The 25,229-nt window shown below is 45.9% G+C and overlaps 1 protein-coding gene and 1 long non-coding RNA gene across 2 annotated transcripts; one reads left to right on the forward strand and one right to left on the reverse strand.

The window, feature by feature from the left end:
- Positions 1-17,610, forward strand: LOC132592341 (uncharacterized). Its single transcript, XR_009557802.1, has 3 exons — positions 1-2,369; positions 15,894-15,952; positions 17,068-17,610. It is a non-coding gene; the product is annotated as an uncharacterized LOC132592341 (long non-coding RNA).
- Positions 6,988-25,211, reverse strand: SLC7A10 (solute carrier family 7 member 10). The gene is given in 11 exon segments (XM_035120847.2): positions 6,988-7,065; positions 7,068-7,160; positions 8,505-8,682; positions 10,671-10,820; positions 12,798-12,894; positions 13,991-14,094; positions 14,220-14,343; positions 15,978-16,131; positions 17,590-17,715; positions 18,375-18,526; positions 24,944-25,211. Coding segments are annotated over 11 exon segments (1,473 nt in total). The 5' UTR covers positions 25,207-25,211; the 3' UTR covers positions 6,988-7,033.
- Between the last annotated feature and the right edge of the window lie 18 nt (positions 25,212-25,229).

A 25,229-nucleotide genomic window follows, 5' to 3' on the forward strand; every position in this document is an offset into this window, starting at 1 on the left:
GGTGGGTGGGTGGCATAAGTGTTTTGTAGCCATCATCAGATGCACAAAACACCTGGCAGATGCAATATGTTCCTGGTATGGGAAATGCAGGTGGGGGAAAGTTCTGTGCCGTCAGGTTAGAGCAGGGAACTGTTAAATCTCAATTCATCGGTCTGTATCGGCTGTGCTTCTTCCATTGCTTATAATGACATATGCTGGGAGGTCTCCCTGGTGCCCTCGCTTCACAATCCGTGTGTGGTTACCAGGGAGAAACTGACCCAGGGGGGTTCCTGCACAGGTACACAGGTGTAACTCTGGAAAGCCGCTGTGTCTGTGAGAAGAAGGAAATATGTGGCTCTGCAACGGCCTACCATAGGGACCCCCCCTGGCTACTGTTTTCCCCAGCTGACCTTGATCTGTGGGTGGGTGAACACACAACACCCGCCCCAGCAGATCTGCCTTTGCAATTTGACGCTTCCCTAAATCCGCTTGTTCCTTCTGTTTGTAAAAGGCGCTTTCCCCCTCCGCTTTCCGAGATAAAAGTCAGCTTATAGCTTCTCATTCATATGCTGGAGGGGATTCATCCAGCAGGCAAAGCTAGGCACCAGGCACAAGTAATTATGACGGACTACTCAACTGGAGAGATCCAATTATTGGTGATTTAGAATATTTGTCTAAATTAAAGCTATATTTACAGAGCCCCGGGGTAAATCGTTTAACAGGAAACCAAAGGCAGGGAGCATCACATTCCTTTCCTTTCGTGCCTCCCCACCCCCTTTTGAAACAAGAACAAAAAAACTACATCCACTCATTTGTTTGCTCTCTTCGTTACGGTGCCCATAGCGATCGAGAAATGCCAGTGGCAGCCAAAGGTTCCGTATCCTTCATTCACAGAAAATAATTGCATTTTCCGGTTGCTGTGCCACTGTAACAACAAAGCAGCCAGGTTTTGATTATACTGTAGTGGGATTATAGCAAATGCTGACTTCAGTAGGAGTTTTATGTTGACTTAAGTTGGAACAGTTTTACAAGGGTATTTGTTGAGCTGTTTATTGTAGGTTTGTGAACCCCTTTTACCTACCCCCATCCCAAGTTTCCAATGTTAGCAGAGTGCTGAGTGCATAGAACTGTGAATTGGGAGGTGCTTTTTACCAGAACTGGGTAACCTTTGGACCTCAGGGGTTATACATTTCCCATCACTGGGCAGGCTGACCGGGGCTGAAGGGAGTTGGAGGCCAGCAACAAACAGCTGGAGGGTCACAGGGTCCATATCCCTGCTTTATTATTACTATTATTTATTTATTTATCTATTTATTAAATTCACATACTGCCCTGAGAATTATACTGAGCAAGCTGCAAGCAGGTTTTCCATGGTTTTCAAAGGGAGTTCCAGAGAACTGTTCAGTTCCTCAGATACTGGTGAGAACATAAATAGTGGTGTAATAGCTTTCCTGAAAGCCCATGGAGGTTCAGGCACAATGAGAAGTCCTGGTTTCTTGCTGTATAAAGGAGCCTTGGGCTTGTTCACACTCCCTATACCATGCACTAAAGGAGCATCCACGTGTGGTTTCAAAAACAAGCATGGCTCAATGCTACTTCTGAGCTCGGAACAGTAGCTTGCCAAACCCTCCTTAGTGAGCAAACCTGGATCTGAAACCACATCTTGATTCCGCTTTGTTCTCTGCAACTAGAATTGTCATGGCTGCAGTCCCTGCGCTGCTGTATGTGTTGCAGTTCCATGGTAATTGATGGGATCTGAGTGCACTTGCTGGGCACTGGTCTGCATCCAGCATAGCCATTAGTAGCCGCTTCTCAGAGTGCTGATTGCTTTTTAATGACGTAACCAAATGTTTCTCTGGCATTCTGTCACTTAAAAATACCTTTTCATGTTTGTGTGTGTGTTTTGAAGTTTAAGGGCAGTGAGAAGCAGTGATAACACAATCAGGTATACAGAGTGTGGTTCATGGTGCCTAGCGATACTCTCTATTTCTTTAACCCCCTTAGAGTCAAATTAAAATTTCTTGGTTTTGGCTGGACCGAAGTGGTTGTGTGCCTTAAGCGGGGATGGTATAAATTAGAGTGTGCTGCATCAGCAAAATACTTTTTTTGGTTGTGAACTTTAGAGACATCATCTGTCGTCGTCCCCCGCCCTTTTGCAAATTACCAAGGAAATTAAAATGTTTCAACTATCTTTCTGTCAAAGCAAAAAGTAATTAAATTAACCTAACATTGTCTTTCCTTTGTGAGACGGGTTGCACAAGACCCATCAATGGTACTTGAACCATCCCTTCCTCTTACTAGTGAATGTAGGAGCCAAATGGCGAACTATGGCCCCTTACAAACAAGGAGGACGTGTCAGCTTGGTTGGAGGACCTTCGAGGATTGCAGAGGTAGAAATATATTTTCTTTTTAAAAAAACACACAACAACCTTAGGGGACTCCCCTTAAAAAAATTCCCAGTGAGAACTGTGCATGCTCCATAGTCCTAGTCAATTCAAAATGCAGACAATGAAACTGGGAATGGGTGGTGGAATGAAGTGTCCTGGAGAAAGCATAGCTGGCTGGGAGCCTGAATAGGAATGTTTCTGTTGGGAGGTGAGGATGAACTGCAACATTTTGTGGAGGGTCCCACTTGTTTAGTTTGCAGTATCTGGAAAGTTCTGAATTCAAAATCTTGCAGGCGATAGCATCTCTTGGCAGAACTAGCAGAACATTACTCATTTATTTAAAGTTAATATCATCGAGAAGATTTCTCGGAGCTTTTCCAAAAGATTTTTTTTGGGGGGGGGGGAATAGTTTGAACAGGGCCAATTCCTGTAATAAAGCTTGTGCAAATGCTGAGTCAGAATTGCACTGTCCGGGCATGATTTGTGCTTCAAAGGGGAGGAGGAGACATGACTTGTGTGAGTCGGGGAAAGCGATCAGCTTTGCATGTTTCCTCTTGCTTGGCCTATTTTATCCTGAATCTGTACTTTGATTGTTCTAGTAATGAAGGTGGCGGAGGAGACTGAAGCCCCATCCTTTGACTACTACTGTATATATCTATATACCAAAAAGTCCTCTGGATCCTGATATTTAATTAGGTGTTCTCCCCACATTTTCAAATGTATCTTCAAACGTAAGGGCTAGAAATTTAGAGTCGTTAGTGTTGCTGCTGATTTTAAATGAAAGCTCTGAGGTTCTTAGAAAGTACAGAATTCTGCAGCTAATGTCACATTCTGCGTTTGATTTTCTGCATCTGTGTTGATACGCAGGCCTGTCTATATTCTGGACAGAGGTGGGTAGAATTGCTGCAAGGACAGCCCTTTGCTACTAAAACAGATTAGGCGAGTTGCACATTCAGGGCTGGAGAGGGAGACTCTGCAACCTCCAGAGGACAAGTTTCCGAAAGCCATCAACAGATGGCGAGTGCTTTATCACTGTTGACAACATTGCACACATTTGTGATAAACACAAGCCACTCTCTACGCTCTTCAGCAACAAAGAGGACTTGCTGCTTAAAATACAGCACTGACAGCTTGGCAGTTAGTACACAAGATCACAATTCGGCAATGTTTGCCTAGTTGTTTACTGCCCATCATTTAGTAAACTGCAGAAAAACATGTCTAGTGCTAACATGTTTATCCAAAACACACTCGATGCAGATATTTTCACAGGCATTTTAGTGGCGTTTTTCTTCTTTTTAATTAGCAAATAGGCATGAGGAAGCCAGTTCTGAGACGTGGAAGTGGCGAGCCATGCAAAGCAACGCCCCAAGCTCTTGACATCACTTGGTAGTGCTGAGCATGCAGCGTGGGTGGTCTTTGCTGTGGCTGTGAAGTAATTCCCCTCCTGCTCAAGAAGACTTGATTGGATTTTCTCCCCCTCCCTAGGCAGCATCTGTTAACATTTTCAGCCTTAGGACTGTCAGTCCAGCACCTCCCTTTGGTAGCCAGGGCCATCCTTTTCCATCTGGCCAGATCAGTTCTGCTGAGGTCAATCCAAGAATAGGATGACTTGGCCTGCTTTGTTGTTGTTGTTGTTGTTTAGTCGTTTAGTCATGTCCGACTCTTCGTGACCCCATGGACCAGAGCACGCCAAGCACTCCTGTCTTCCACTGCCTCCCGCAGTTTGGTCAGACGCATGTTGGTGGCTTCGAGAACACTGTCCAACCATCTCATCCTCTGTCGTCCCCTTCTCCATGTGCCCTCCATCTTTCCCAACATCAGGGTCTTTTCCAGGGAGTCTTCTCTTCTCATGAGGTGGCCAAAGTATTGGAGCCTCAGCTTCATGATCTGTCCTTCCAGTGAGCACTCAGGGCTGGTTTCCTTCAGAATGGATAGGTTTGATCTTCTTGCAGTCCATGGGACTCTCAAGAATCTCCTCCAGCACCATGCCTGCTTTGGGATTGTGCTATTTCCCCATCTTTCCCTGCTTTGAACTCTGTGCTCCTTCACCCAGGAGTAAGCAATGGCTTGGTGGTAGGAGGGACGGTTTTATCTCTCTGTGCTAGGGGTTGTGCAGCTGACAGAAGTAAGCTTGGAGCTATTGACACAGCAATATTTTAAGACATACTCAGGGCTCTCTGAATAATCTACAGGGTTGGTGGTGGGGATATAAAATTTTACCTAGCCCAATCGATGAGAGATGGCAAGTGGGTTTTTCTGACCCGTATAAATGATGCAAAGTTGCAGGTGCTTCCTTTGGGCATGAAGCCCTCCCCTCTGAGGACTCACTTTCCTTGGCTTCTAAAGAGGTCAACTTAATGAAAACACAATAAAAAAGCTTTGTCTGTTTATGCTGAAACCTAAAGATTTGCTCTTTCAAAAACGAGACTTGAGGATCTTTAAGAATACAGTGGTACCTTGGTTTACGAACTTAATCCATTTCACAAGTCCGTTCTTAAACCAAAGCGTTCTTAACAACAACAACAACAACAACAACAACAACAACAACAACAACAACAACAACAACTTATTATTTGTACCCCGCCCATCTGGCTGGGTTTCCCCAGCCACTCTGGGCGGCTTCCAACAAAGATTAAAATACGTACATTAAAATGTCTTAACCAAGGCGTGCTTTCCCATAGCAGCAGGGGACTCAATTTACAAATGGAACACACTCAACAGAAAACAAAACATGTTCTGCTTCCAAGGCAAAGTTCACAAACAAACACCTACCTCCAGGTTTGCAGCATTCTTAATCCAGGTTGTTCATAAACTAAGCTGTTCTTACGCTGTACTTGATTTTTGCCTCATGGCATTTATTTATTTATTTATTTTGCCTAGTGCCCCATTCCAAACTGATGGAGCTTCACAGAGAAAGCTCCAAGGAGAAATGAAGTTTCTTCTGGAAGAACTACCTGAAGAGGAAGGTGGATGAGGGCATCAGACATGGGTTTCTCAAGAAATGGGAAGGAAAAAGAGGATCCCAGATTTGGCAGTTTTAAAAGTTTTTGTAGATTAGTCCTCAGAACGATCCAGAGGCGACCCATTCACATGTTGGCAAGTTCAATAAAAGCAAAACCCTTCCCCCATTTATGATCATGCAGAAAACCTTTCAGTCTTCAAAATGCTTAGCAGTTTATATGTATTTTCACTTCTGATTTGGCAAAAGTGATGTCACCATGTGGGACATGTTTCATGTGATTTGTATTGCTCTGTGTCTGGATCATGCCAGGAAACCCTCATGGGTGATCAGGGTTCAGAACTTTAGCTGCCTGGTTCACTCATTTGACAAGTCAAAGGGTACCAACTTCACCTACAATCACCCCCAGTCAAAGTGCATCTTCATCATCTTCATAATATCATGATGAGCCATATGTCACGGATGCTTCAGGTGACCAAATCTGTTGAACACTGAAGGCACAAAACCTGAAGCTCCCTCTGGGTAGGAAGAGGAAATACAGATGGCGGGAAAGATTCTGTACTTTTGCAGGAAATGTTGGAATGAATACAAAAGTTACTGGATCAGACGTACTGCAACAGCTCCATACCTGTGCTTCCCTTATGGTGCTGCTAAATGATGCTGTAACCATACCAACCATTTTCCCGCTTGGCAGCTTGTGGGATCTGCTAATCAGAAGGACCTTTTCCTCTTGTCCTGTTACTCCAGTTTAAGAAAAGGCTATCAGGTGGCACCTAGTGAAAGAGACCTTTCAATCCAAGGCCCCATTTGCACTATAAATTTAAAGCAGTCTCATACCATTTTAAATGGCTGTGGTTTCGCCCAAAGAACCCTGGGAACTGTAGTTTGTTAAGGGTGCTGAGAGTTGTTAGGAGACGCCCATTCCCCTCCCAGAGCCACAGTTCCCAGAGTCTCCTGGGAAGAGGGGTGGACAGTTTAAAAACCCCTTTGGGAATACTTTTCTGGGGTCCCTGCTCTTTCACCCTCTGGGCCTTCATTGTTGAATCAAGTGATGATGGGTGGTCTTTTCAACAAGCCCTCAATCTGCATATGTTCAGGGGGGATATAGGTTTTAGGTTGAGAGTCATAAGTTAATGGAAATAACCCAATGCCCTGGATGAACCTTCTTTTGTGGAAGGAAGGGTTTCAAGTCAATGGGGGCAGGGTTTGTGTGTATAATACATTCCCTTGTCCATAAAAAAATAAAGTGATAGAGCCATCATGTAGTTCTGCATTGTCAGTCAAAGCTGTTTTCAACAAATTGCACTACTTCACATCACTTCCTTAAATGTGTTATTTTCTCATGGTGAAACTTTCCAGAAGTTCTTTAAAACTACCGGAATAAGCAACGATAGTCAGGATTTTACATATCGGGCCTGAATGTAAATATATCACTTGACAAAAATACACCACTAGGAAGAAACAAGCCAGCTCATTTTATTTTATTTTATTTTTTACTCTTTTTTTTCTTCTTTTTTCTTTTTAGGAAAAAGAGCTAGGTGCTATTAACGGTCCACTATAGCTGCTGAAAAGGTGTATCTCATTTTATACATTTTACTATTGGATTTCTAAAAAAAAAAAGTCAAGATTTTTCTTTTTTCAAAAATAATAATAATCATGTAAACAAAAACAACAACAAAAATCTACTTCTCGTGTGTAAAATATATCGTTATTTCTTCAAGGTCTTTTCTCTTCCTGGAGGGGTGAGTGAGTGAAAGGTAGATCATCCTCTTCCGTAGAACCCCCTTGCGGGTAGACTACAAAACACACCTTCTGGCCCCAGTGCGTCAAGGACTCTGGAAAAGAGGAAGTCGTCAAGCAGTTAGTTTATTTGTAGCCAGAACATCCACCAGTCAGTGGCTCAATCTAGCTCAGTCACAGAGGTCCCACTTTTCCTGCAGAAGGTTTAGTGGCCACTGGCACCTCCACTTAAAAGCAGGGGTGGGGAGCCTGTCCCTTGAAATGTCCTGGGAATCCAGCTCCCAACAGTCCTCCTGGATTAGGCCAATGGCCCATCTAGTCCAACATCCTGTTCTCAGAAGTGGCCAGCCAGATGCCTGAGGGGAGCTAGCAAGCAGGATTCCAGCACAAGAGCCCCCCCCACTCCTGTGGTTTCCAGCAACTGGTATTCAGAAGCATTCCTGCCTCCAACTGCGGAGGCAGAGCAGAGCCATTCTGGCAAGTATCCATCAATAACTCTCTCGGTGAATTTGTCTAATCCTCTCTTAAAGCCATCCACGTAGGTGGCAGTCACTGCCTCCTGTGGCAGTGAGTTCCACAGTTTAACACTGTGCTATGTAAAGAAGTCCTTTCTTTGATCTGCCCTGAATCTTCCAGCTTTTCAGCTTCATTGCATGTGTCCACAAGTTCTCGTGTTATGAGAGAGAGGGAGGAAAACGTTTTTCTTGCCACTTTCTCTACTCCGCACATAACTTTTATAAGCTCCTATTGTGCTGCCTCTTACTTGCCTTTAAACTAAAAAGTCCCATTCAGTATGGCCAGTAATCAAAGAGATTATGGGCACTATGATGTTCAGAGGCCCACAGGTGCCTATTCATCCCTGAGTTAGGAAGATCAGGTAGCAGGTGAGGTGAGAGACCTTGTCCCCAAACTCCCTGGAGAGTAGCTGGCCAGTCAGAGGAAGAATAGAAGAAGCTACCTGATGTGTAGCCACGCCATTGATCCATCTAGCTTAGCACTGTCTACACTGACTGGCAGCAGTGGCATTCCAGGGTTTCAGGTAGGAGTCTGTTCTCAGCCTTACCCAAAGATGTTGCCATTTGGGATTAAACTTGGGGCCTTGCTCTGCTCTGCCATTGAGCCACGACCCTTCCTGCCTCCCCACCACCCACAACATGATGCGAGATGGGGCAGAAAAACCGAATGTTGCCTATTGCATGAACAGACCTTGAGTTGGCCCTTGTGACCACATGGGTGGGATGATGGGCTTTGGAAAGCCCCCAGATTCAAATCTCTCTGCCCTCACTGCACACATTCGGAAGTAGGCTGTTGAAATCTGTGACTACCCCTGAACCCGGCGACATTTTCTCCGTACATCATCAATGTCCTTTATCCCGTCTCTATGGTGACCACAGCTTTTACTCCCCATAGCGGCATCCTCCCGCAGGTTCCCCGCTTACCTAGTATCCTATTTACACACTTTGGTTTGTTTTTCCAGTATATTCCAATAAAAAACACTGGCACTCCAGTTAGTATGATAATCAGTCCAACTCCACAGACTACTGGCTCAGAATATAAACTGAAGATCAAGAGAAAGGCCCAAAATGTCAGGTAAGTGATTGGAACCAGGAGATTAACCTGAGAGGGGAAAAAAAGATGGCAAGTGTACAGAAGCCTGGCATTTCCTCCCAATTTCCTTTGCCCTGTACGCATCAAAGGTGTGGTGATAGATTGAGAGGCAGCGTGGTGTAGCGGTTAGAGTGTTGGGCTAAGTTGTGGAGTCCTGGGTTCATATCTCCCACTTGGCCATGAATCTCATTGGGGTGACCTTCGTCCATGGGCCAGTCACTGCCTCACCACCAAATAGGCTGTCTTGAGCTCATTTGAGGAAAACGGATCTAAATGAATTATTACTGTTGGAGAACAATTTTATTGCAATTTTTCACCCACCTTTCACACTAGGGTCCCAGGGTAGGTTACAACAATTTAAACACAAATATCAAAAACAATTTAAAACAACTTAAATAGGTAATACTAATAATATGTAATATGTAATAATAATGTTTGTAATAATAATAATCAGTAATAATAGTTATTAACTGATTGAGGAGGCCCGGTTTCAAATCCTCTCTCAGACATGAAACTCACTCAGTTATTCCTGTTCTTTCATTTAAAAATTAATAAATATGTTGTCTTGTTTGCTGCTTTTAGAAAAGTATTTAAGGATTTTGATAGTGGGTTGCTTTCAAACTTGGACTGAGGGCCACCTTCAGAGTTATAAAAATGAAAGGAAGGGTAAAAAATATGTTAAATACACAATATATATTCACAATGTAACTCAAGAGAACCCTCGGAACTACCCAACCATTTCCCAGAAATACACACCTGTGTGTTGCCACCCTGCTAGTTTGACATGATGGGACTGATTTTCTTTGTTGTGACTTAACACAATAAAAGGTGAACTGAATAGGGTGCCGATTCTCCTTTTCCCAGAATGCTGAACAAGCATTGGAGAAACCTGCAAAACTGGTTTGTGCCAGGACTGCAAAAATTGAAAGCGTGTCCTTTACAGGAATCGACCAACGCACCTACATGCATAGGTGCCACCTCCCACTGTCACAAAAGCTACTATAGCTCATGGGATACTCCTACCGTTCTCCCAGGAGATGCCCCTCATCATCATGGTACCCTCCCCGTGTCCCCATTCTTGCCTTTGCTGCGCTAGTACGGTATTTGGAGGAATCTGGAAGAATATGGAAGCTGCAGCGGCAGAGCACAACCCCCTTCTCCTGCCCAATTCTCCCTCTGGTGAATGAAGGGCCTTTCTGGGCAATCTGTTTCCTGATCAACCACCCAGATCTGCTGGCACAAAGCTTACGCGGAAGTCAAACCGTGTCCGACCTTTCTTGGGCATCCATTATCATTTGTTTGTGGGGCACTTTTGGCCTGGGCTGCCCGTGGGTTATTTGTATGCCTCCCTGTCAATCATTTGCGCAGCCCAATCTTTCCAGGGTGTTTCTCCATCACTTTCCTGGCTGCAAACAGTCTGGGTTTTTTTGAAGTGGATTTTCAGCTCTAGGGCAGCAGGGCCCTTTAACCAGTGGTAGCTGGTGCCCCTTGTAGTGGGGCAGAGGGAAGAGGAGTGGCCAAAACCTAGTTTTCTCCCCTCCCTCCTCCTCCCACCTGGGTTCTACAAGAGCAACACGGAGAAGGAGGAGGAGAAAGAGAAAACTAGCAGGTGATGCCACCCCCTGGAATGGAGGAAGTGAGGCTGAGGTTGGACTGGGCAGTGCCCCACTTGCCATCATGGACCAAACTCCACTGCCTTTCAGCCGCTGTGATGCTGCAAACCAAATCCTTCTGTCTTCGTTCAAGCCCCTCCCTCCAAAGCAGTGACAGTATGGAGATCACCCCCTGGGCTGGTGGCGGATGAGGGGACTGTTTTGCGTGGTTGTGGCTGTTGACAGGACATTTATGCCCTCAGCAGAAGATGGCCTGCAAGGAAAGCCCCCCGCCCTTTCGCCCCTTCTTCAGGCGCATTGTGGGAAGTGAGCATCATCCGCAAGCCTACCAAACCCCTAAAGAAGCAAGGGAGGGTGCATACGGAGAGCCCCAATATTTTTCACCTTGATGGGTCTGAAGATTTTGGGCTTCTTCCAGCGCAGCACAATCAAACCGATTATTGTCACTCCATAGCAGAGGTAGTTGATAAAGGACACATAATTGATCAGTGTGTAGGTGTCCCCAACAAGCATGATGACCACCGTGGCAAGACACTGGGGAAAGAAGAAGAAATGGAAATGGAAGCATTACTGGAAGAAAAGCAAGGAAACCTTCTCATTTCTATGTTTGTTTGTTTTATTGCGACTCCCTGGACAGGGCATATTTTTCCCATCAGCCCTGAGGCTCTTCTGTATTGTGTACACACTGTATATTAAAAGCATGCCTGAAAAGTGTGCAGCCCCAAGAATCTTGGGTATTGTAGTTGGCTTGAGCTATTATTATACTATGGTTCCCAGGAATTTTGGGTGGTGGGGAATGTGCTTTAAATGTGTACTCAGCAATTCTCTCAGAAGTTCGATAAGCCTTTTTTGGGGGGGGGGCACTAAGTGAAGGCCTCAGGGGAGGATGGGATATAAATTCAATAAGGAATAATGATTCTAAGGAGTATTTTTATTTATTTATTTTAGATTTATTGCTTTTATTAAGTTTTTTTATGCTGGGATTTTTCTGCTATGTCAGGCATCCACAAACTTTGGCCCTCCAGATGTTTTGGACTACAATTCCCATCTTCCCCAACCACTGGTCCTGTTAGCTAGGGATCATGGGAGTTGTAGGCCAAAACATCTGGAGGACCGCAGTTTGGGGATGCCTGTGCTATGTTGTGCTGTGATTTCATTGTAAGACTCATGCCTTCCGACCTGGAGAGCTGCACTTAAAACTTTAAACCTCAACAGGGTCTGGCTGGGTTTCTGGCTGGGTTTTACATCCTATTGTGGGATGTAATCCACTGGGAGAAGTCAAGTACATCATTCCTTGTTTTTGCTAGAATGGACATGCAAAGGAATGTTTGGTCCAGCCAGTCAAAACTTCCTGTTCCTCCTGGCCTGGAGCATCCTTCTGTGCATGTGACTAGTAGGTGGGCGTGACCTTTCCAGACCTGGTAAAAGGCCAAGTCACACTGCCACCTTTCTCTCTTCTGCTTCCCTTTTCGTCCTGCAAACGTCCTGAACTGCTAGCCTGCAGTCACTAGGTCAACTCCCATATGGGGTAAACTTATTTGTACATGTCTGTAACTTTAAGCCTAAAGCCTGCCTTCAGGGATTGCACTGTGCTCTGCCTGATCGTGAGTAAAACTACTTTTTGTTACTTATGAATAAGCCTGTGGTCTCTTTATTCTCTTAGAAGGGATTCGAGGGGTCTTTAGCAGGAATAACAGAATATATCTCGATCTGGACAAGCCAGATTGAAATGCTTATTGTCTTCCGTTTGCCAATGACAAACGGAACCGACTCATGCTTGTTTTGTCCTGACCTGCTAAGACCTATGAAGGCCACCCTGAGACTGAGGAAGCCGACAGGTGGTGTGACCCCATCGACCAATTCATGTTTATCGGAGGGCTATCGGTGGCTACTAGCCCCAACGGCTATGCTCTGCCTCCACAGCTGGAGGCAACAAAGCTTCTGAATGTTGATTGCTGGAAACCACAGGAGGAGAGAGTCCTCTTGAGCTCTGGCCCTGCTTGCTGGTTTCCCACAGGCAACTGTTTGGAGAAGTTGCAGGACTAGACGGGCCATCAGTCTGATCCAGAAGATTCTTGTTATGTGATTGCAAGAAGGGGAGCAGGCAGGCAGGGGTCAAAGGGAGGCAGCTCTCCATCCTCCTTTCAGGCAAGCAAGAGGCATGACAGCTGCCAAGGGTGACTTCCCACCAGGCAAAAGCATGTAAGCAAGGCAAGAGGTGTGACCAGGGGAGAGACAGCGTTGCATAGCCTAGTGAGAGGCCTGGAGGGCTGCATAGTCCTCAGCCAGAGGTTCCTGAACCCTTCTTAAGAGGCTTGCTATGAAACAGACACACACACCTCTTAACATGCACTCTGCCCCCCATGCTTCTCACTGGGATGCTCTCAGAGGTATCTGTAAGCCACAAAAGCTGGTATTGGCGGAATAGTGAAGCATCTTGGCATTTTATGCTTGTAAACCCCTGAGCAGCCTATTTGGGCACAGAGTCGTATGTAAAGGAGAAATACCCACACAGACAAGAAGGGCTGGGATCGGGGTGCAGTGTTGGACGTGGATCATGGACAACAAGCTGGGCAAATGTCCTTCTCGGGCTCCGGAGAAACACAGTCTAGAAGGAAGAATAAAACTGGTTAGTGGGATCAGGAGATCATCAACTGCATGCAGAGAGCAGCGCCTGTTCTTCCGGCTACTGAAAGGCTTGACATCAAACAGAGATGGCTCAACAAGGGGAATAATAATAATAATAATAATAATAATAATAATAATAATAATGGGCTGACCTCAAACTGACCTCAAAGGGACTAACTTCTGTTTCTCGAAGTAAGTAGAGAAAAAGACGGTAAGAAAACAGAAACCGCCCTGAGACCTGCCGGTATAGGATGGTATATAACAGGCACCCCCAAACTGCAGCCCTCCAGATGTTTTGGCCTACAGCTCCCATGATCCCTCGCTAACAGGACCAGTGGTCGGGGAAGATGAGAATTGTCGTCCAAAACATCTGGAGGGCCGAAGGTTGGGGATGCCTGGTATATAACTTCAATCAATCAATCAATCAATATTCCACCTGTTGATGCATTTGGGGGATTTGCATGTAAACATGCAGCACACCCAGATGACCTGTTTATTGACCATTGATCCTGATTTCCCTGCACAAAGTTTGTGGGGAGGTGAGACCACGTTGGCCATTCGTTGAGGATTCATCCTGATTGGTTTTTGCTTGAGGTTTAACAACACTGTGTCAGGGCTGTGTTACATTAGCTAGTTCCCAGGATGGTTTAACCATCAATCCCTCTTCCCAGGGCACTCTTGAGAACTGTAGTTCCCTGAGGGAAACGGGGTCGGGGTCCTAACAACTCAGCACCCACAACAAATGACACTTCCCGGGATTTTTTGGCAGAAGCCATGTCTGTTGAAAGTGGCCTTGGTATAAGGCAGCTTTCAATGTTCTAATGTTCCTGTCGGGGGGGGGGGGGTTAATGGAGTGGTTTAGGGCAAACTGCAAATTATTCACCTAATTTTTACCTCACAGACTTAACCCCATATACACCACCACGAGTGATATGGAGGAAGGCCAGGGCACAACTAAGATGAGTGAATAAATCTGTCAAAAGTGACCCATGACAAAGACTCAGAGCTAGCCGAGAAAGCAAATGGTTTCCCCTCACCCATTCTGGAAAAAGAAACAAAATCGTACTTCGTCTAACCTTGATGAGGTAAAAAGGTATCCGTTTATTCCTCCAAATGTAGACAGAGCCACAGAGACGGGCATAACCCACGAAAAATAGCCCAGTAACTTTTCACCAAATGTCTAAAGCAACAAAAGGCAGAGAAACTGAAACATAATACCACACGGCACAGAGCAGGAATAATTGTAATTAAAAAAAGGGGAGGGGAAGGAAAGGAAAGGAAAGGTCCAGGGGCGCTTTTACTTACTACCGCCACAGCGTTGGAAGACAAGAGCTCTTGGGGTGACATGGCAGTGAAGTAGGCGATATTGGTGAAGGTGTAGACAAAGGTCACCAATGGGATGGAGATGAAGATGGCACGAGGTAGATTCCTGGCATTCGAGAAAGGAGGAGGGGGCAACAAAAAGCATTAACAGGCGCACATAATGCGGAGAGCGCCGATCCGCACTGGATCTCTTTCAGCACAGACAGCGGGATGAGGTCAGCAGGGCAAAATCTAACCTAAAACCTGTAGGAAAAACTTTCTGACGGTGAGAGCTGTTCAACAGTGGAATGGACTCCCTCAGAAGGTGGTGGAGTTTCTCCGTTGTTGGAGTTTTTCATGCAGAGGCTGAGTGGGTGTCCATCTGTTGGGGATTATTTGAGCTGTGGTTCCTGCCTTGCAGAGGGTTGGACTAGAGGATCTCGACAGGCCCCTTCCAACTGTACAATTTTGGGATCCTGCGAGTGGATCAAGGCTGAGTACACATGGCGTTTTATTCTACCATTGGTGGGGACTGAGTATTTGACGGTTCCCCCCCCCTCCCTACATAGTCCGCACAGGATCTAGGTCGATTGTGTATTTTTGGCGCCATGGAAAGTGCTCGCTGATAAACTGTGTTTCATTCCAAAAATAAAATAAAAGCTCACTGCAGATTCTGCATTACCTGGAAACAGATGCAGGCAGTCCTAGCAATGCGTATTTACACCTTCCCAATAATGTTGTGGGTGGACATATACCAAGTTTGCAATCCCCACTTCTGTCTTTACTCGCCTGGAGAAGCAAAGGGCATTGGGTAACCTGGTCAAGGGGTTCGTTTTGCAAATGTGTGTCAAGCAGCCATGTCCACCCTTGTGGATGGAAGGATCTGGAATCTGGAACTGAAAGCAGCACAAACCGTTCCAGGTTTAGAAGAACTACATTTTTGTGCTGCAAACAGGCTAGTGTGCCCACAGCCTCATTCATTCTTTATGACTTCGCTCAGAATCTCATTCTAGTGCTGCTATGAAACTGAGCCAGGGGCTTTTGCTAGTCACAGGCAAGCTATGGCTTTTTTAAAAAAAAGCAGGGGAGAAATGGGGCCTCAAAAAACGCAGCACAACCAAAAAGCAGGGCGCACAAATATTATAAACATGCAAATGGTACATCAATGCAAAAGATGGGAACAGAAAATATTCTCATGCAGGGATGCCAGCTGACACCAAAGGAAGCCATGAACACTCCAAGGGCAGGATACACCCCCCGAGCCAGTCCTTGGATAAATTGGGCCCTGGGTGAGGGCTGCTGGGGTCAGGTTTGCAGTATCGCCAAATTGTGTGGCTTCTGCAGGATTTCAAAACCTTGCAGAGTTAGCGGAAGGGCTGTAGCTCAGTGGTAGAGCATCTGCTTTGCATGCAGAATGTCCCGGGTGCCATCCCCAAGGGCATCTGTCCAGGGAGGGCTAGGAGAGACCCCTGCCTGAAACCCCGGACAGTCTTTGCTGACAGTCAGTGTAGACAACACTGAGGTAGATGGAGCAATGGACTGACTCAGTGTAAGGCAGCTCCGGATATTCCTAGAGGTGCCTATGAAAAGGACCTGGAGTAGACCCACTGATATGAAAAGACCTAAGTTAGCCACGCTCATTAATTTCAATGGGTCTCTCTCTCTCTCTCTTTTCAGACATGTGCAGAAAGGCAGGTGCTAAGAGACAACGCAGCTGGTTTTCCTTCTAACCCCAGGTGAGACAGGAAGTGAAATACTTGCCTGCGAGGATCAACTAATTCCTCCGTCACATAATTTAGGAAGTTCCACCCACTGAATGCAAAGGAGCCCTGAAGAAAGGCTAGCGCCAAATGCCCCACCGAAGGGGTCATCCAGAAATTGAAGGCATTGCTTGGCAAGAGTTCTTCATAGTTTCCTACAAGCGGGGCGTAATGCAAAAGTTAATTCAGACATGCATCTCAGCACCCAGCCACCCCCTGATGCAGCCAATATGTTAGAAGAGCAGGGGGACATGTCTCAGGAAGAAGCAGAATCCTCCTCTGGACAGGGCCAGCCTCAGCTTTTTTTGCGGTCCGAGATGGAAAGGCAAGGTTGCCCCCTTGCATAGTCAGCCTGTCAGCCTCCCCTCACTCCAATGACCTACTGCACAGGCTGGAAACACTTTGCATTCTTAATTTCTGCGTGCCAGTAAAGAAAGCCAGCAAATCTGCTCAAAGAAACAGGGAAGGACAATCTTTCAGTATAGCTGCATGACATATTTATAAAAAAGTTTAGTTATCCAGGCTTCCCTAAATAATCCTACCATTAGGTAGAGGGAGCAGCATTGTGGGGCTCAGTCAGAGGGCTGAATCCCTCTCAAAAAAAACCCGCTCCTCAGGGCTACCTGGAGAAGAGGGGTGGATGGGACACCAGTTTACTTCTTTGGTACAGTTCCAGGCAGGGGGAAAATACATTAACAAGTTGAACCCTGTGCTCATCATCTGAAGCCCTTTTCCATGGGCCGCCTCTGAGGGAGGTGTGGAGGGTGGCAACATGAGAAAGGGCCTTCTCTGTGGTGGCTCCCCATTTATGGAACACTCTGTCCAGGGAGGCAGGCCAGGTGCCATCCTTCTCTCTCTTTAGGTGCCAGGCAAAATACGTTCTTATTCACCCCGGCCTTCAGACCTTAAGATTCAGCTTATTTTTCATTGGGATGGGGTGGAGTTGGAGCTGCTGAGATATTATATATATATATATATATATATATATATATATATATATATATATATATATATATATCTGTGTGTGTGTGTTACTGATGCATTTTAGGTTGTTTTGTTTTTACACCTGTTTTTAATATTGGTTTTTGCAGGTTGCTTCGAGTTCACCATTCTGGAAAAAGTGAAATAGGGGCAATGACATGGGTGGCGCTGTGGGTTAAACCACAGAGCCTAGGGCTTGCCGATCAGAAGGTCAGCAGTTCGAATCCCCGCAACGGGGTGAGCTCCCGTTGCTCAGTCCCAGCTCCTGCCAACCTAGCAGTTCGAAAGCATGTCAAAGTGCAAGTAGATAAATAGGTACCGCTCCAGCAGGAAGGTAAACGGCATTTCCGTGCGCAGCCCTGGTTTCGCCAGAAGCGGCTTTGTCATGCTGGCCACATGACCCGGAAGCTGTATGCCGGCTCCCTCGGCCAATAAAGCGAGATGAGCGCCGCAACCCCAGAGTCGTCCGCGACTGGACCTAATGGTCAGGGGTCCCTTTACCTTTACCTTTTACAACATCAACCCTCTGCCCCGTCAGAGTGTGTGGGCTCCGTTTGCTAAGAAGGGCTTGATTCTGCTCAATGACATTCTCTCGATGTCATCCTGACGTTCATGGTTCCTGCATTAAATACCTTTGAAGATCTGTATGAAGCCCACAACAATGATCAGGCCCAAGGCGAGGAGTTTCCCTGCAGTGAAGATATCCTGGATGCGGGTGGCCCATCGGACGCTGGAGCCGTTCACCCACGTCAAGAGTGCTGGAGAGCAGGAAACACAATTCCATCCAGAGAGAGGTTTGTGCCAAACGCATCAAAGATCAAACCCTTTTATTTGAGCTTCTTATTTTTGGAAGAAGACAGAAAACACCTAGACATCTAAAATGGGCTATACAGTGGAACCTCGGTTTTCAAATGTAATCCATCCCAGAAGAACGGAAGCATTCACTTCTGGGTTGTCGGTGTTCGGCTTCCGAATTGTTCGGCTTCCGAAGCGTTCAACAACCAAGGTTTCACTGTACCACCGGCACCAACTCCATTTTATTTGTTTGTTTTTAAGAGGGAGAAGGGTTGGAAAAACCAGAGGATGAGGCTGAGGATCCAAAAGGCAGCCTGGCCTTTATTGAATGAGTATAGTGTTTATGTACCCCTCTCACTCCCATTATCATTATCATCATCCCACCTTTTCTCCAGACTGGGACTCAAGGTGGCTTACCGATCAAAATACAAAAGCACAGATGGAATAGAAAAATGCTGAACATGGTTTTTTTTTAAAAAGTTAATCACTGAAAAGTAATTAAACACCAATGAAACTAAAACGGCATCAGCCCTTTCTTGGTTGAGGGTGTCTGTGCTGGAGAGTGCCCCTTTCGGCAAATGCCGCTGGAAGCCCAAGGAAAAGGTTGCTGATAAATACTCACATAAACACACCATGGAAAGGACTCTGGAGGCATTATAGGGAGGGATACAGTTGGGAAACACTGGCTGGAGGACATAGTTTGAAAAAGTCAGGGAGATCACAGCCAAGCTGGTGGGGTACATGATGAGGACTGCGCTCCATAGGAGGAGAAACCTGAAGCCAAGAGAAAAGGAGAGAAAAGAAGAATCTCCAGTTAAATGAGATGGTGCAAAGAGCCACATTGGGCTACCAACTCCTCCAGACCGATGGAAACGATGCCTTATGAGGAACGGCTTAGGGAGCTGGGTATGTTTAGCCTGGAGAAGAGAAGGTTAAGAGGTGATATGATAGCCATGTTCAAATATACCCTGTTTCTCATATTTTAAGACATACCCATAAAATAAGCCATAGCAGGATTTTTAAGCATTCAAGGAATATAAGACATACCCCGAAAATAAGACATAGTGATAGGCGCAGCAGCAATGCCGGCCGCGGCAGGAGGAGAAGGAAAAAAATAAGACATCCCTTGAAAATAAGCCATAGTGTGTTTTTTTGAGGAAAAAATAAATATAAGACATGTCTTATAATATGAGAAACACGGTATAAAAGGATGTCATATGGAAGAGGGTGAAAGGTTGTTTTCTGCTGCTCCAGAGAAGCGGACACGGAGCAATGGATTCAAACTACAAGAAAGAAGATTCCACCTAAACATTAGGAAGAACTTCCTGACAGTAAGAGCTGTTCGGCAGTGGAATTTGCTGCCAAGGAGTGTGGTAGAGTCTCCTTCTTTGGAGGTCTTTAAGCAGAGGCTTGACAGCCATATGTCAGGAATGCTTTGATGGTGTTTCCTGCTCGGCAGGGGGTTGGACTGGATGGCCCTTGTGGTCTCTTCCAACTCTATGAATCTATGATCCAAGATGATCCTGACTGGCTTGCAGCAGCTTCCCTGAAGGTCAGGAATGATGCAGCCATCGCCTGGAGTTCCTCTCCAGTTCTCATTCTTGCAGACTTAAATTCAGTCCATTCCACATCAGTTTGCTGATCCATTTTCTTTATTCAAAAATTTATGAGCCTTTTAGTGTAAATTTCTCCTAGTAAACACATTTTTGAGTGCAGTTTTGCCACTTGCATGCCACTTTAGAAATGAATTTCCCCAATATAAAGCATTGGGTATGAATCGATGCACTCCCATGCACATACCCCCATCCCCAAATACACACATTAATGTGTGCTTTGCTGGGCAGGAGAACTGTGCCACAACATTTAGGGAAGTGCAAATTTTGAAGGTAACTGCCTTTCAGTTCATGGCCTGGCTCAAGAAGAATCTGGTGCGAATCAGGTGCTTTCTCGTTAAATTACAAATCAAATTGATTTCCTCCCCCACCCCTATGTGGAGGTCAGATTGTTAGCGGTCTTTACTTCACATTTGCTCTGCTGTGTTTATGGCGTAGTTACATGACGCAGAGCACCCACCTGCATTTGTTTGACATTTACACATCTCCCTTGCCAGATGTTCCTTCATCTCACACTTTCCATGCATTTCCCCATCACATTGCAAGCTGCAAAGGTCCGCTGCTGTTGTTGCTGTTTAAAAAGTGTATTTGTTACGGAAGGGCAACAGAGTGCCTTAATCCGCTTTAATCTCACAAACGGAAAGTTCTGACATGCATTCAAATCCCTCCCACAAAATTTTGAGAGTCTGGAAGCACCCTGGATAAAGGCGCACTCTGATTCTCATAACAACAATCACAATCAGAAAATTGGGGAGAGGGCAGCTAAGCTGCATGATATTCCTCCACACAGATTTTGCTGCCCCACCCGCCAAGGGCAGAGAGGGACCAGCAGCAAAGCTCTGAGGAATACCTCCCCGCCGCCGCCCTCAATGAGTTGGCAATGGCTTTATCTTAAGGAGAAGTGCTTTCTGAAGCTCCCTTGCCCCTCAGCCTGCCAGGCTGGCAAGGCTTTGCGGTGCTTCTCCTTAAGGCAGGCATATACAAAGTCCAGCCTGGTGCCTAATCCGGCCCTTGTGGCAGTTAAAAAGGTCAACAACTTTGGTTGGCCCTCATGCATGTTCACTTCATCAAATCTGGCCCTCTTTGGAAAAAGTTTGGACACCCCTGCCTTAAGGGAAGCCCTTGCAGAGCCTCATGCCCCACCCCCAACCGCATTGTAGGGACAGCAGGAGGCATTTTGCCTCAGGTGCCAAAATGTCTTGAGCCGCTCCTGACTACAAGTCCCAGAATCCTCCAGTCAGAAAATTAGACTCACCTTTTCTAAGTGGCAGCAATTGCAAGCCAATAATCATGGAACACCTCCTTCATAAAGTTTGTTCTTGGCATAAGCTTTTGTATGCATGCACACTTCTTCAGATACCATGGAAGCTTATACCAAGAACAAACGTAGTCTGTCTCTAAAGTTCTACTGGACAATTTTTTAATTGTTTATTTTATATATTTCAAGTTTTAGTATTATTGAAGGATTTAAAGAAAGGGGGAAACTGGCTCCCCCCTGGGCCAAATCTGCTTATGATGCAACCCCTGCTAATCTTCCTTTCCCCTTCATTTTTAGAAATAAAAACATAAAATAAATAAAAATAAGATTAGGCAGGAATATGAGAGTCATTATTGGAGCTGGGTGGTTTCATAAAACAGCTATTAAATGTGCAGGTTAATTAACTTCTGGTCAGAACAAGATTCTAAAGGTTATTTTTTATTGGCCAGGAAATGTTTAAATGGAAAGGGTTCCGGAAAAGTGACCACCTTTTAGTTTTTATATTAACGTTTTTGCTATTCCTGCAGGATTTCCTGCATTGGTAGGTGCTTGGACTAAATGCCACTGTGGAAAAGGTCCCAGGTTCAATCCCAGGGATGGACAACCCACAGGGATGCCCCCCCCCCCCGCTCCACCACTGGAAGGTGGAGCCTGAGACAACAGGGGGCAGAGCAACAGATGCAGGCCATTTTGTATATGCAGTGGTACCTCAGGTTAAGAACGTAATTCGTTCCGGAGGTCCGTTCTTAACCTGAAACTGTTCTTTACCTGAGGCACCACTTTAGCTAATGGGGCCTCCTGCTGCTGCCGCCATGCCGCCGGAGCACGATTTCTGTTCTCTTCCTGAAGCAAAGTTCTTAACCTGAGGTACTATTTCTGGGTTAGTGGCGTCTGTAACCTGAAGTGTATGTAACCTGGAGCGTATGTAACCTGAGGTACTACTGTAAGTCCACATTTCACCCACGCATACGAGCCAACCCCTAAGGACCAAGCTCCCTTTGCCCCCCTGATAAAATATTTGAGGGGGCTGCCCCCCCAATTGCTAGGCATTCCCACGGTGTTCCAATGGTGCCAGAATTATTAGGATTTCCTGCATTGGTAGGTGCTTGGACTAAATGGCTTCTGAGGCGCCTCCAATTCTAGGATTCTATTTGTTAGTGGCAATTCTTATAATCTCTGCCCATTGGAACTCATTGTCCCCTGTTTTTGCCTTTTGGATTTGCATCCTTAAAGATTTGCCCATTCTTCAGACTCTTCTCCCAGGTCTGCAGAAGTTAAATCTCCATGACTTGGAGGGTGGTTGATCCCAAGGCACAAGGGGACACCACCTTAATAGACTGGAGAAGTGGGCCAAAAATAACAAAAAGGAATTTCAACAGGGGGAAATGTAAGCTTCTACACTTAGGCAGGAAGAACCAGGTGTACCTGGTCTGCCAGTAGCACATGTGAAAAGGATCTAGGGATGTTAGTAGACGACAAGCTCAACATGAGTCAGCAGTGTGATGCAGCAGCAAAAAAAAGCTAATGCTGTTCTAGGCAGCATCAACAGAATTATAGTGTTCCGAACAAGGGAAGTAATAGTATTGCTCTGTTCTGCCATGGTCAGATCACACCCGGAGTAATGTTTCCAGTTCTGGGTGCCAAAATTAAGAAGGATATTGACAAGCTGGAATGTGTACAGAGGAAGGTGTGCACCGAGAAAGGTGTCTGGAAACTAAGACTGATGAAGAAAGGTTGAGCGAGTTGGGTATGTTTAGCTTGGTAAAGAGGAGGCTGTTATTGTGCTCGGATCCTGTAAATAAATCTGTACAACTGGGAAAGCATGAAAGAGGAACGTGTATCTCCTTTATGGAATTAACTGCCACAAAATCTGTTTTCCACCCCACTTTTTCTATTCCCATCCCAGCAAAATTGGGTGGAAAAACCCCAGATGTGTTCCCTGCCCCAACACAGTTTCCCCAGTCTTCCCCCAGTCCTTCACATTTCTGTGCTCATCCCAAGGGCAAGTGATGCCCTCCTCGTGCCAGATCCAGCTCTCTCAAAAACTACTGTCCCTTTTTAGCCTCAATAAAAACAGCCTTGTGGAGACAGGGCAAGGTTAACACGATCTCCCTGTTGAGTTATTGCTGGCCTGAGGGTGGAGCTGATGCCTTTGTCAGCCTAAACTTTTAAGAAACAACGCGGAGAGCTTTGCCGCTTTTTATATCTCCACGTACGACTCGTTGTTTTAGTACTTTCTTACATGCAATAAATATCAATTCCTGGGAGGCGACTGGCCCTGAAAATGATCAGGAGTTGCTGGCTTCCTTCTAGTTGCCTTTGTCCTTACAAAATCTTCACGGCCTGCTTTACAGTCTTTGCAAAAGGCAGACTGCCTCCTGGTATCCTATGCAATTAGGATTGCACCTGCTCTTTGCCAGAGCAGATATTGCTGGGGGGGGGGGGAATCTGTCTGTATGCAGGTGCTCCCCTCCCCTCAGCAACATTGCATCAGCATTTCAGGCTGTAACAAGAAACTCCCTAGCCAGTTCATTCAAACACCAAAGTAAGGATGCTTGCCTCTGAACGTGAAATAGGGTGTTTGGAAGAGGATTGTGCCAAGAACGGCTGCTCAGGCCTCCATGACAACAAGGGAAATCGTGCAGCCTCAGGGAAGCTGGCGCAGCACAGTGTGGTGGTTAGAAGCCAGGAAGTCCTGGGTTCAAATCCAGAACTCAGTGGGAAAGCAATGATGCTTTGCATGCCAGAGGAATTTATAAAAAAATAATAATTCATTTTTATTGTTGATATTATTTTATAAGTTAAGGGACTTTTTGCTTAATTTGATATTTTACAGAGATAGTTATTTTATATATTGTGACTTGCTGTTATTTTTATTGATTACAGTTCACTGGATTTATCGTGATTGCTGAGAGTGAATTTCTGTTTCATTATTATTTGCTTATATTTTGAGAGTCGGTTTTATTGTGTACCAATATTTTCTAATGGATTTTTGAATATTGCCTTATTTGATATAAGCCAGGGGTCAGCAAACTTTTCCATCAGGAGACCGGTTGGTCCACTGTCCCTTGTGGGGTGCCGGACTATATTTCGAAAAATATAAACACCCTGCAAGCCAGTCCTGCAGCTGCCTCTGGACCTGGAGGAGAAACTCTGCACACACTCAGGAGCTCGTCTCGGCGCCTATCATGATGCCCATGGCACAGCCCAGACACGCTGCCTGCCTGCCGGCCTCTCTGTCCATGGCCGCGCTGGGTTTACCTCAGCCACGGGCGGCAATGTTTCGGATTGGCTGCAGGATCTTCCTGCCCAGAAGCAGTGCTAGCGTCGCAGAAGTCAGTCCCCAAGCGGAGAGGCATCCGCAGCGTGCGGGGACTGACTTGAGTGGGCGGCAGGGTCCGTGGGCCAGATTTATGAGCCTGGGGGGCTGCCTCCAGCCCCCAGGCCTTAGTTTGCCTACCCCTGATATATGCTGTTTCTTTTGAAGTCAGATTTTTATTATGACTTTATTGTATCGGATCAGATTGTTATAAGATGTGTGATCTTTGTTGTATATTTTGTTGTCTCTTCAGGAAGTAAACACAATGTGTATATTGAAAGGCAGTATACAAATTACAGTCATACCTCGGTTTAAGTGCGCCTCGGTTTGAGTACTTTCAGTTTAAGTACTCCGCGAACCCATCTGGAACGGATTAATCCACTTTCCATTACTTTCAATGGGTAAGTTCGCTTCAAGTTAAGTATGCTTCAGGTTAAGTACAGACTTCCGGAACCAATTGTGTACTTAAAACCGAGGTACCACTGTAAAAGTAAAATGAAATGAAGACCTCGGGTTTGATCCCTGGCATCTTTCAAGTTTATAAAAATGGATCTGCTCTTCTGTTTTATTACCGGTAGGATGTCTTATACAGCATGGCTGAACTCTCTGATTCCCCAGCTGATAAGCAGAAAGCTTCAATCCTGCTCCCTATAGAGGCCTGCTTTCCCCACAGGGCAGAGCAGCACTCAACAGGATTAAGCCTCACCCCACCCATCAGCTGACATCATCCAGTGATGTCAGTTGATTGACAGGTAGGCGTGGTTTGGGGGGAAATAGAGCACCTGGTGGGTCAAGGACTGACCCATTGGCTCTAGCTCCCTTGCTCCCTTTTTAGAGCAAAATATGGCCAGCTCCCTAGGCATCCTCAGCGCTGTCTCTACCACAGTCAATTGCTCAGAGGGGCAAGGAGCATGTGCCAATATAGCCCCCCTTGCAAGGTTGCTGTGAGGATGCCGTGAGACCCAAAAGATTAAGCGTCATGTTGCTAAAGCGCCACTTACCCAGCTAATTCACCGAAAATCTCGGAGACGTAGGAATAATCCCCTCCAGACTTCGGGATGGTGACTCCTAACTCGGCGTAGCACAGCGACCCGAGGGCTGCAATCCCCCCGCCGAGCACCCAGATGATGAGGGCAAGCCCCACGGACCCCGTGTGCTCCAGGACTCCTTTGGGGGAAATGAAGATGCCGGAGCCGATAATGTTACCTGGGAGGAGCAGAAGGCGTAGGAGAAGATGAATTAATATATAGGCATATCTTCTCATCTCACTACTCTAGTATGCCCCCA

Source organism: Zootoca vivipara, chromosome 6 (assembly GCF_963506605.1).
Source record: "Zootoca vivipara chromosome 6, rZooViv1.1, whole genome shotgun sequence".
Taxonomy (NCBI): Eukaryota; Metazoa; Chordata; class Lepidosauria; order Squamata; family Lacertidae; genus Zootoca; species Zootoca vivipara.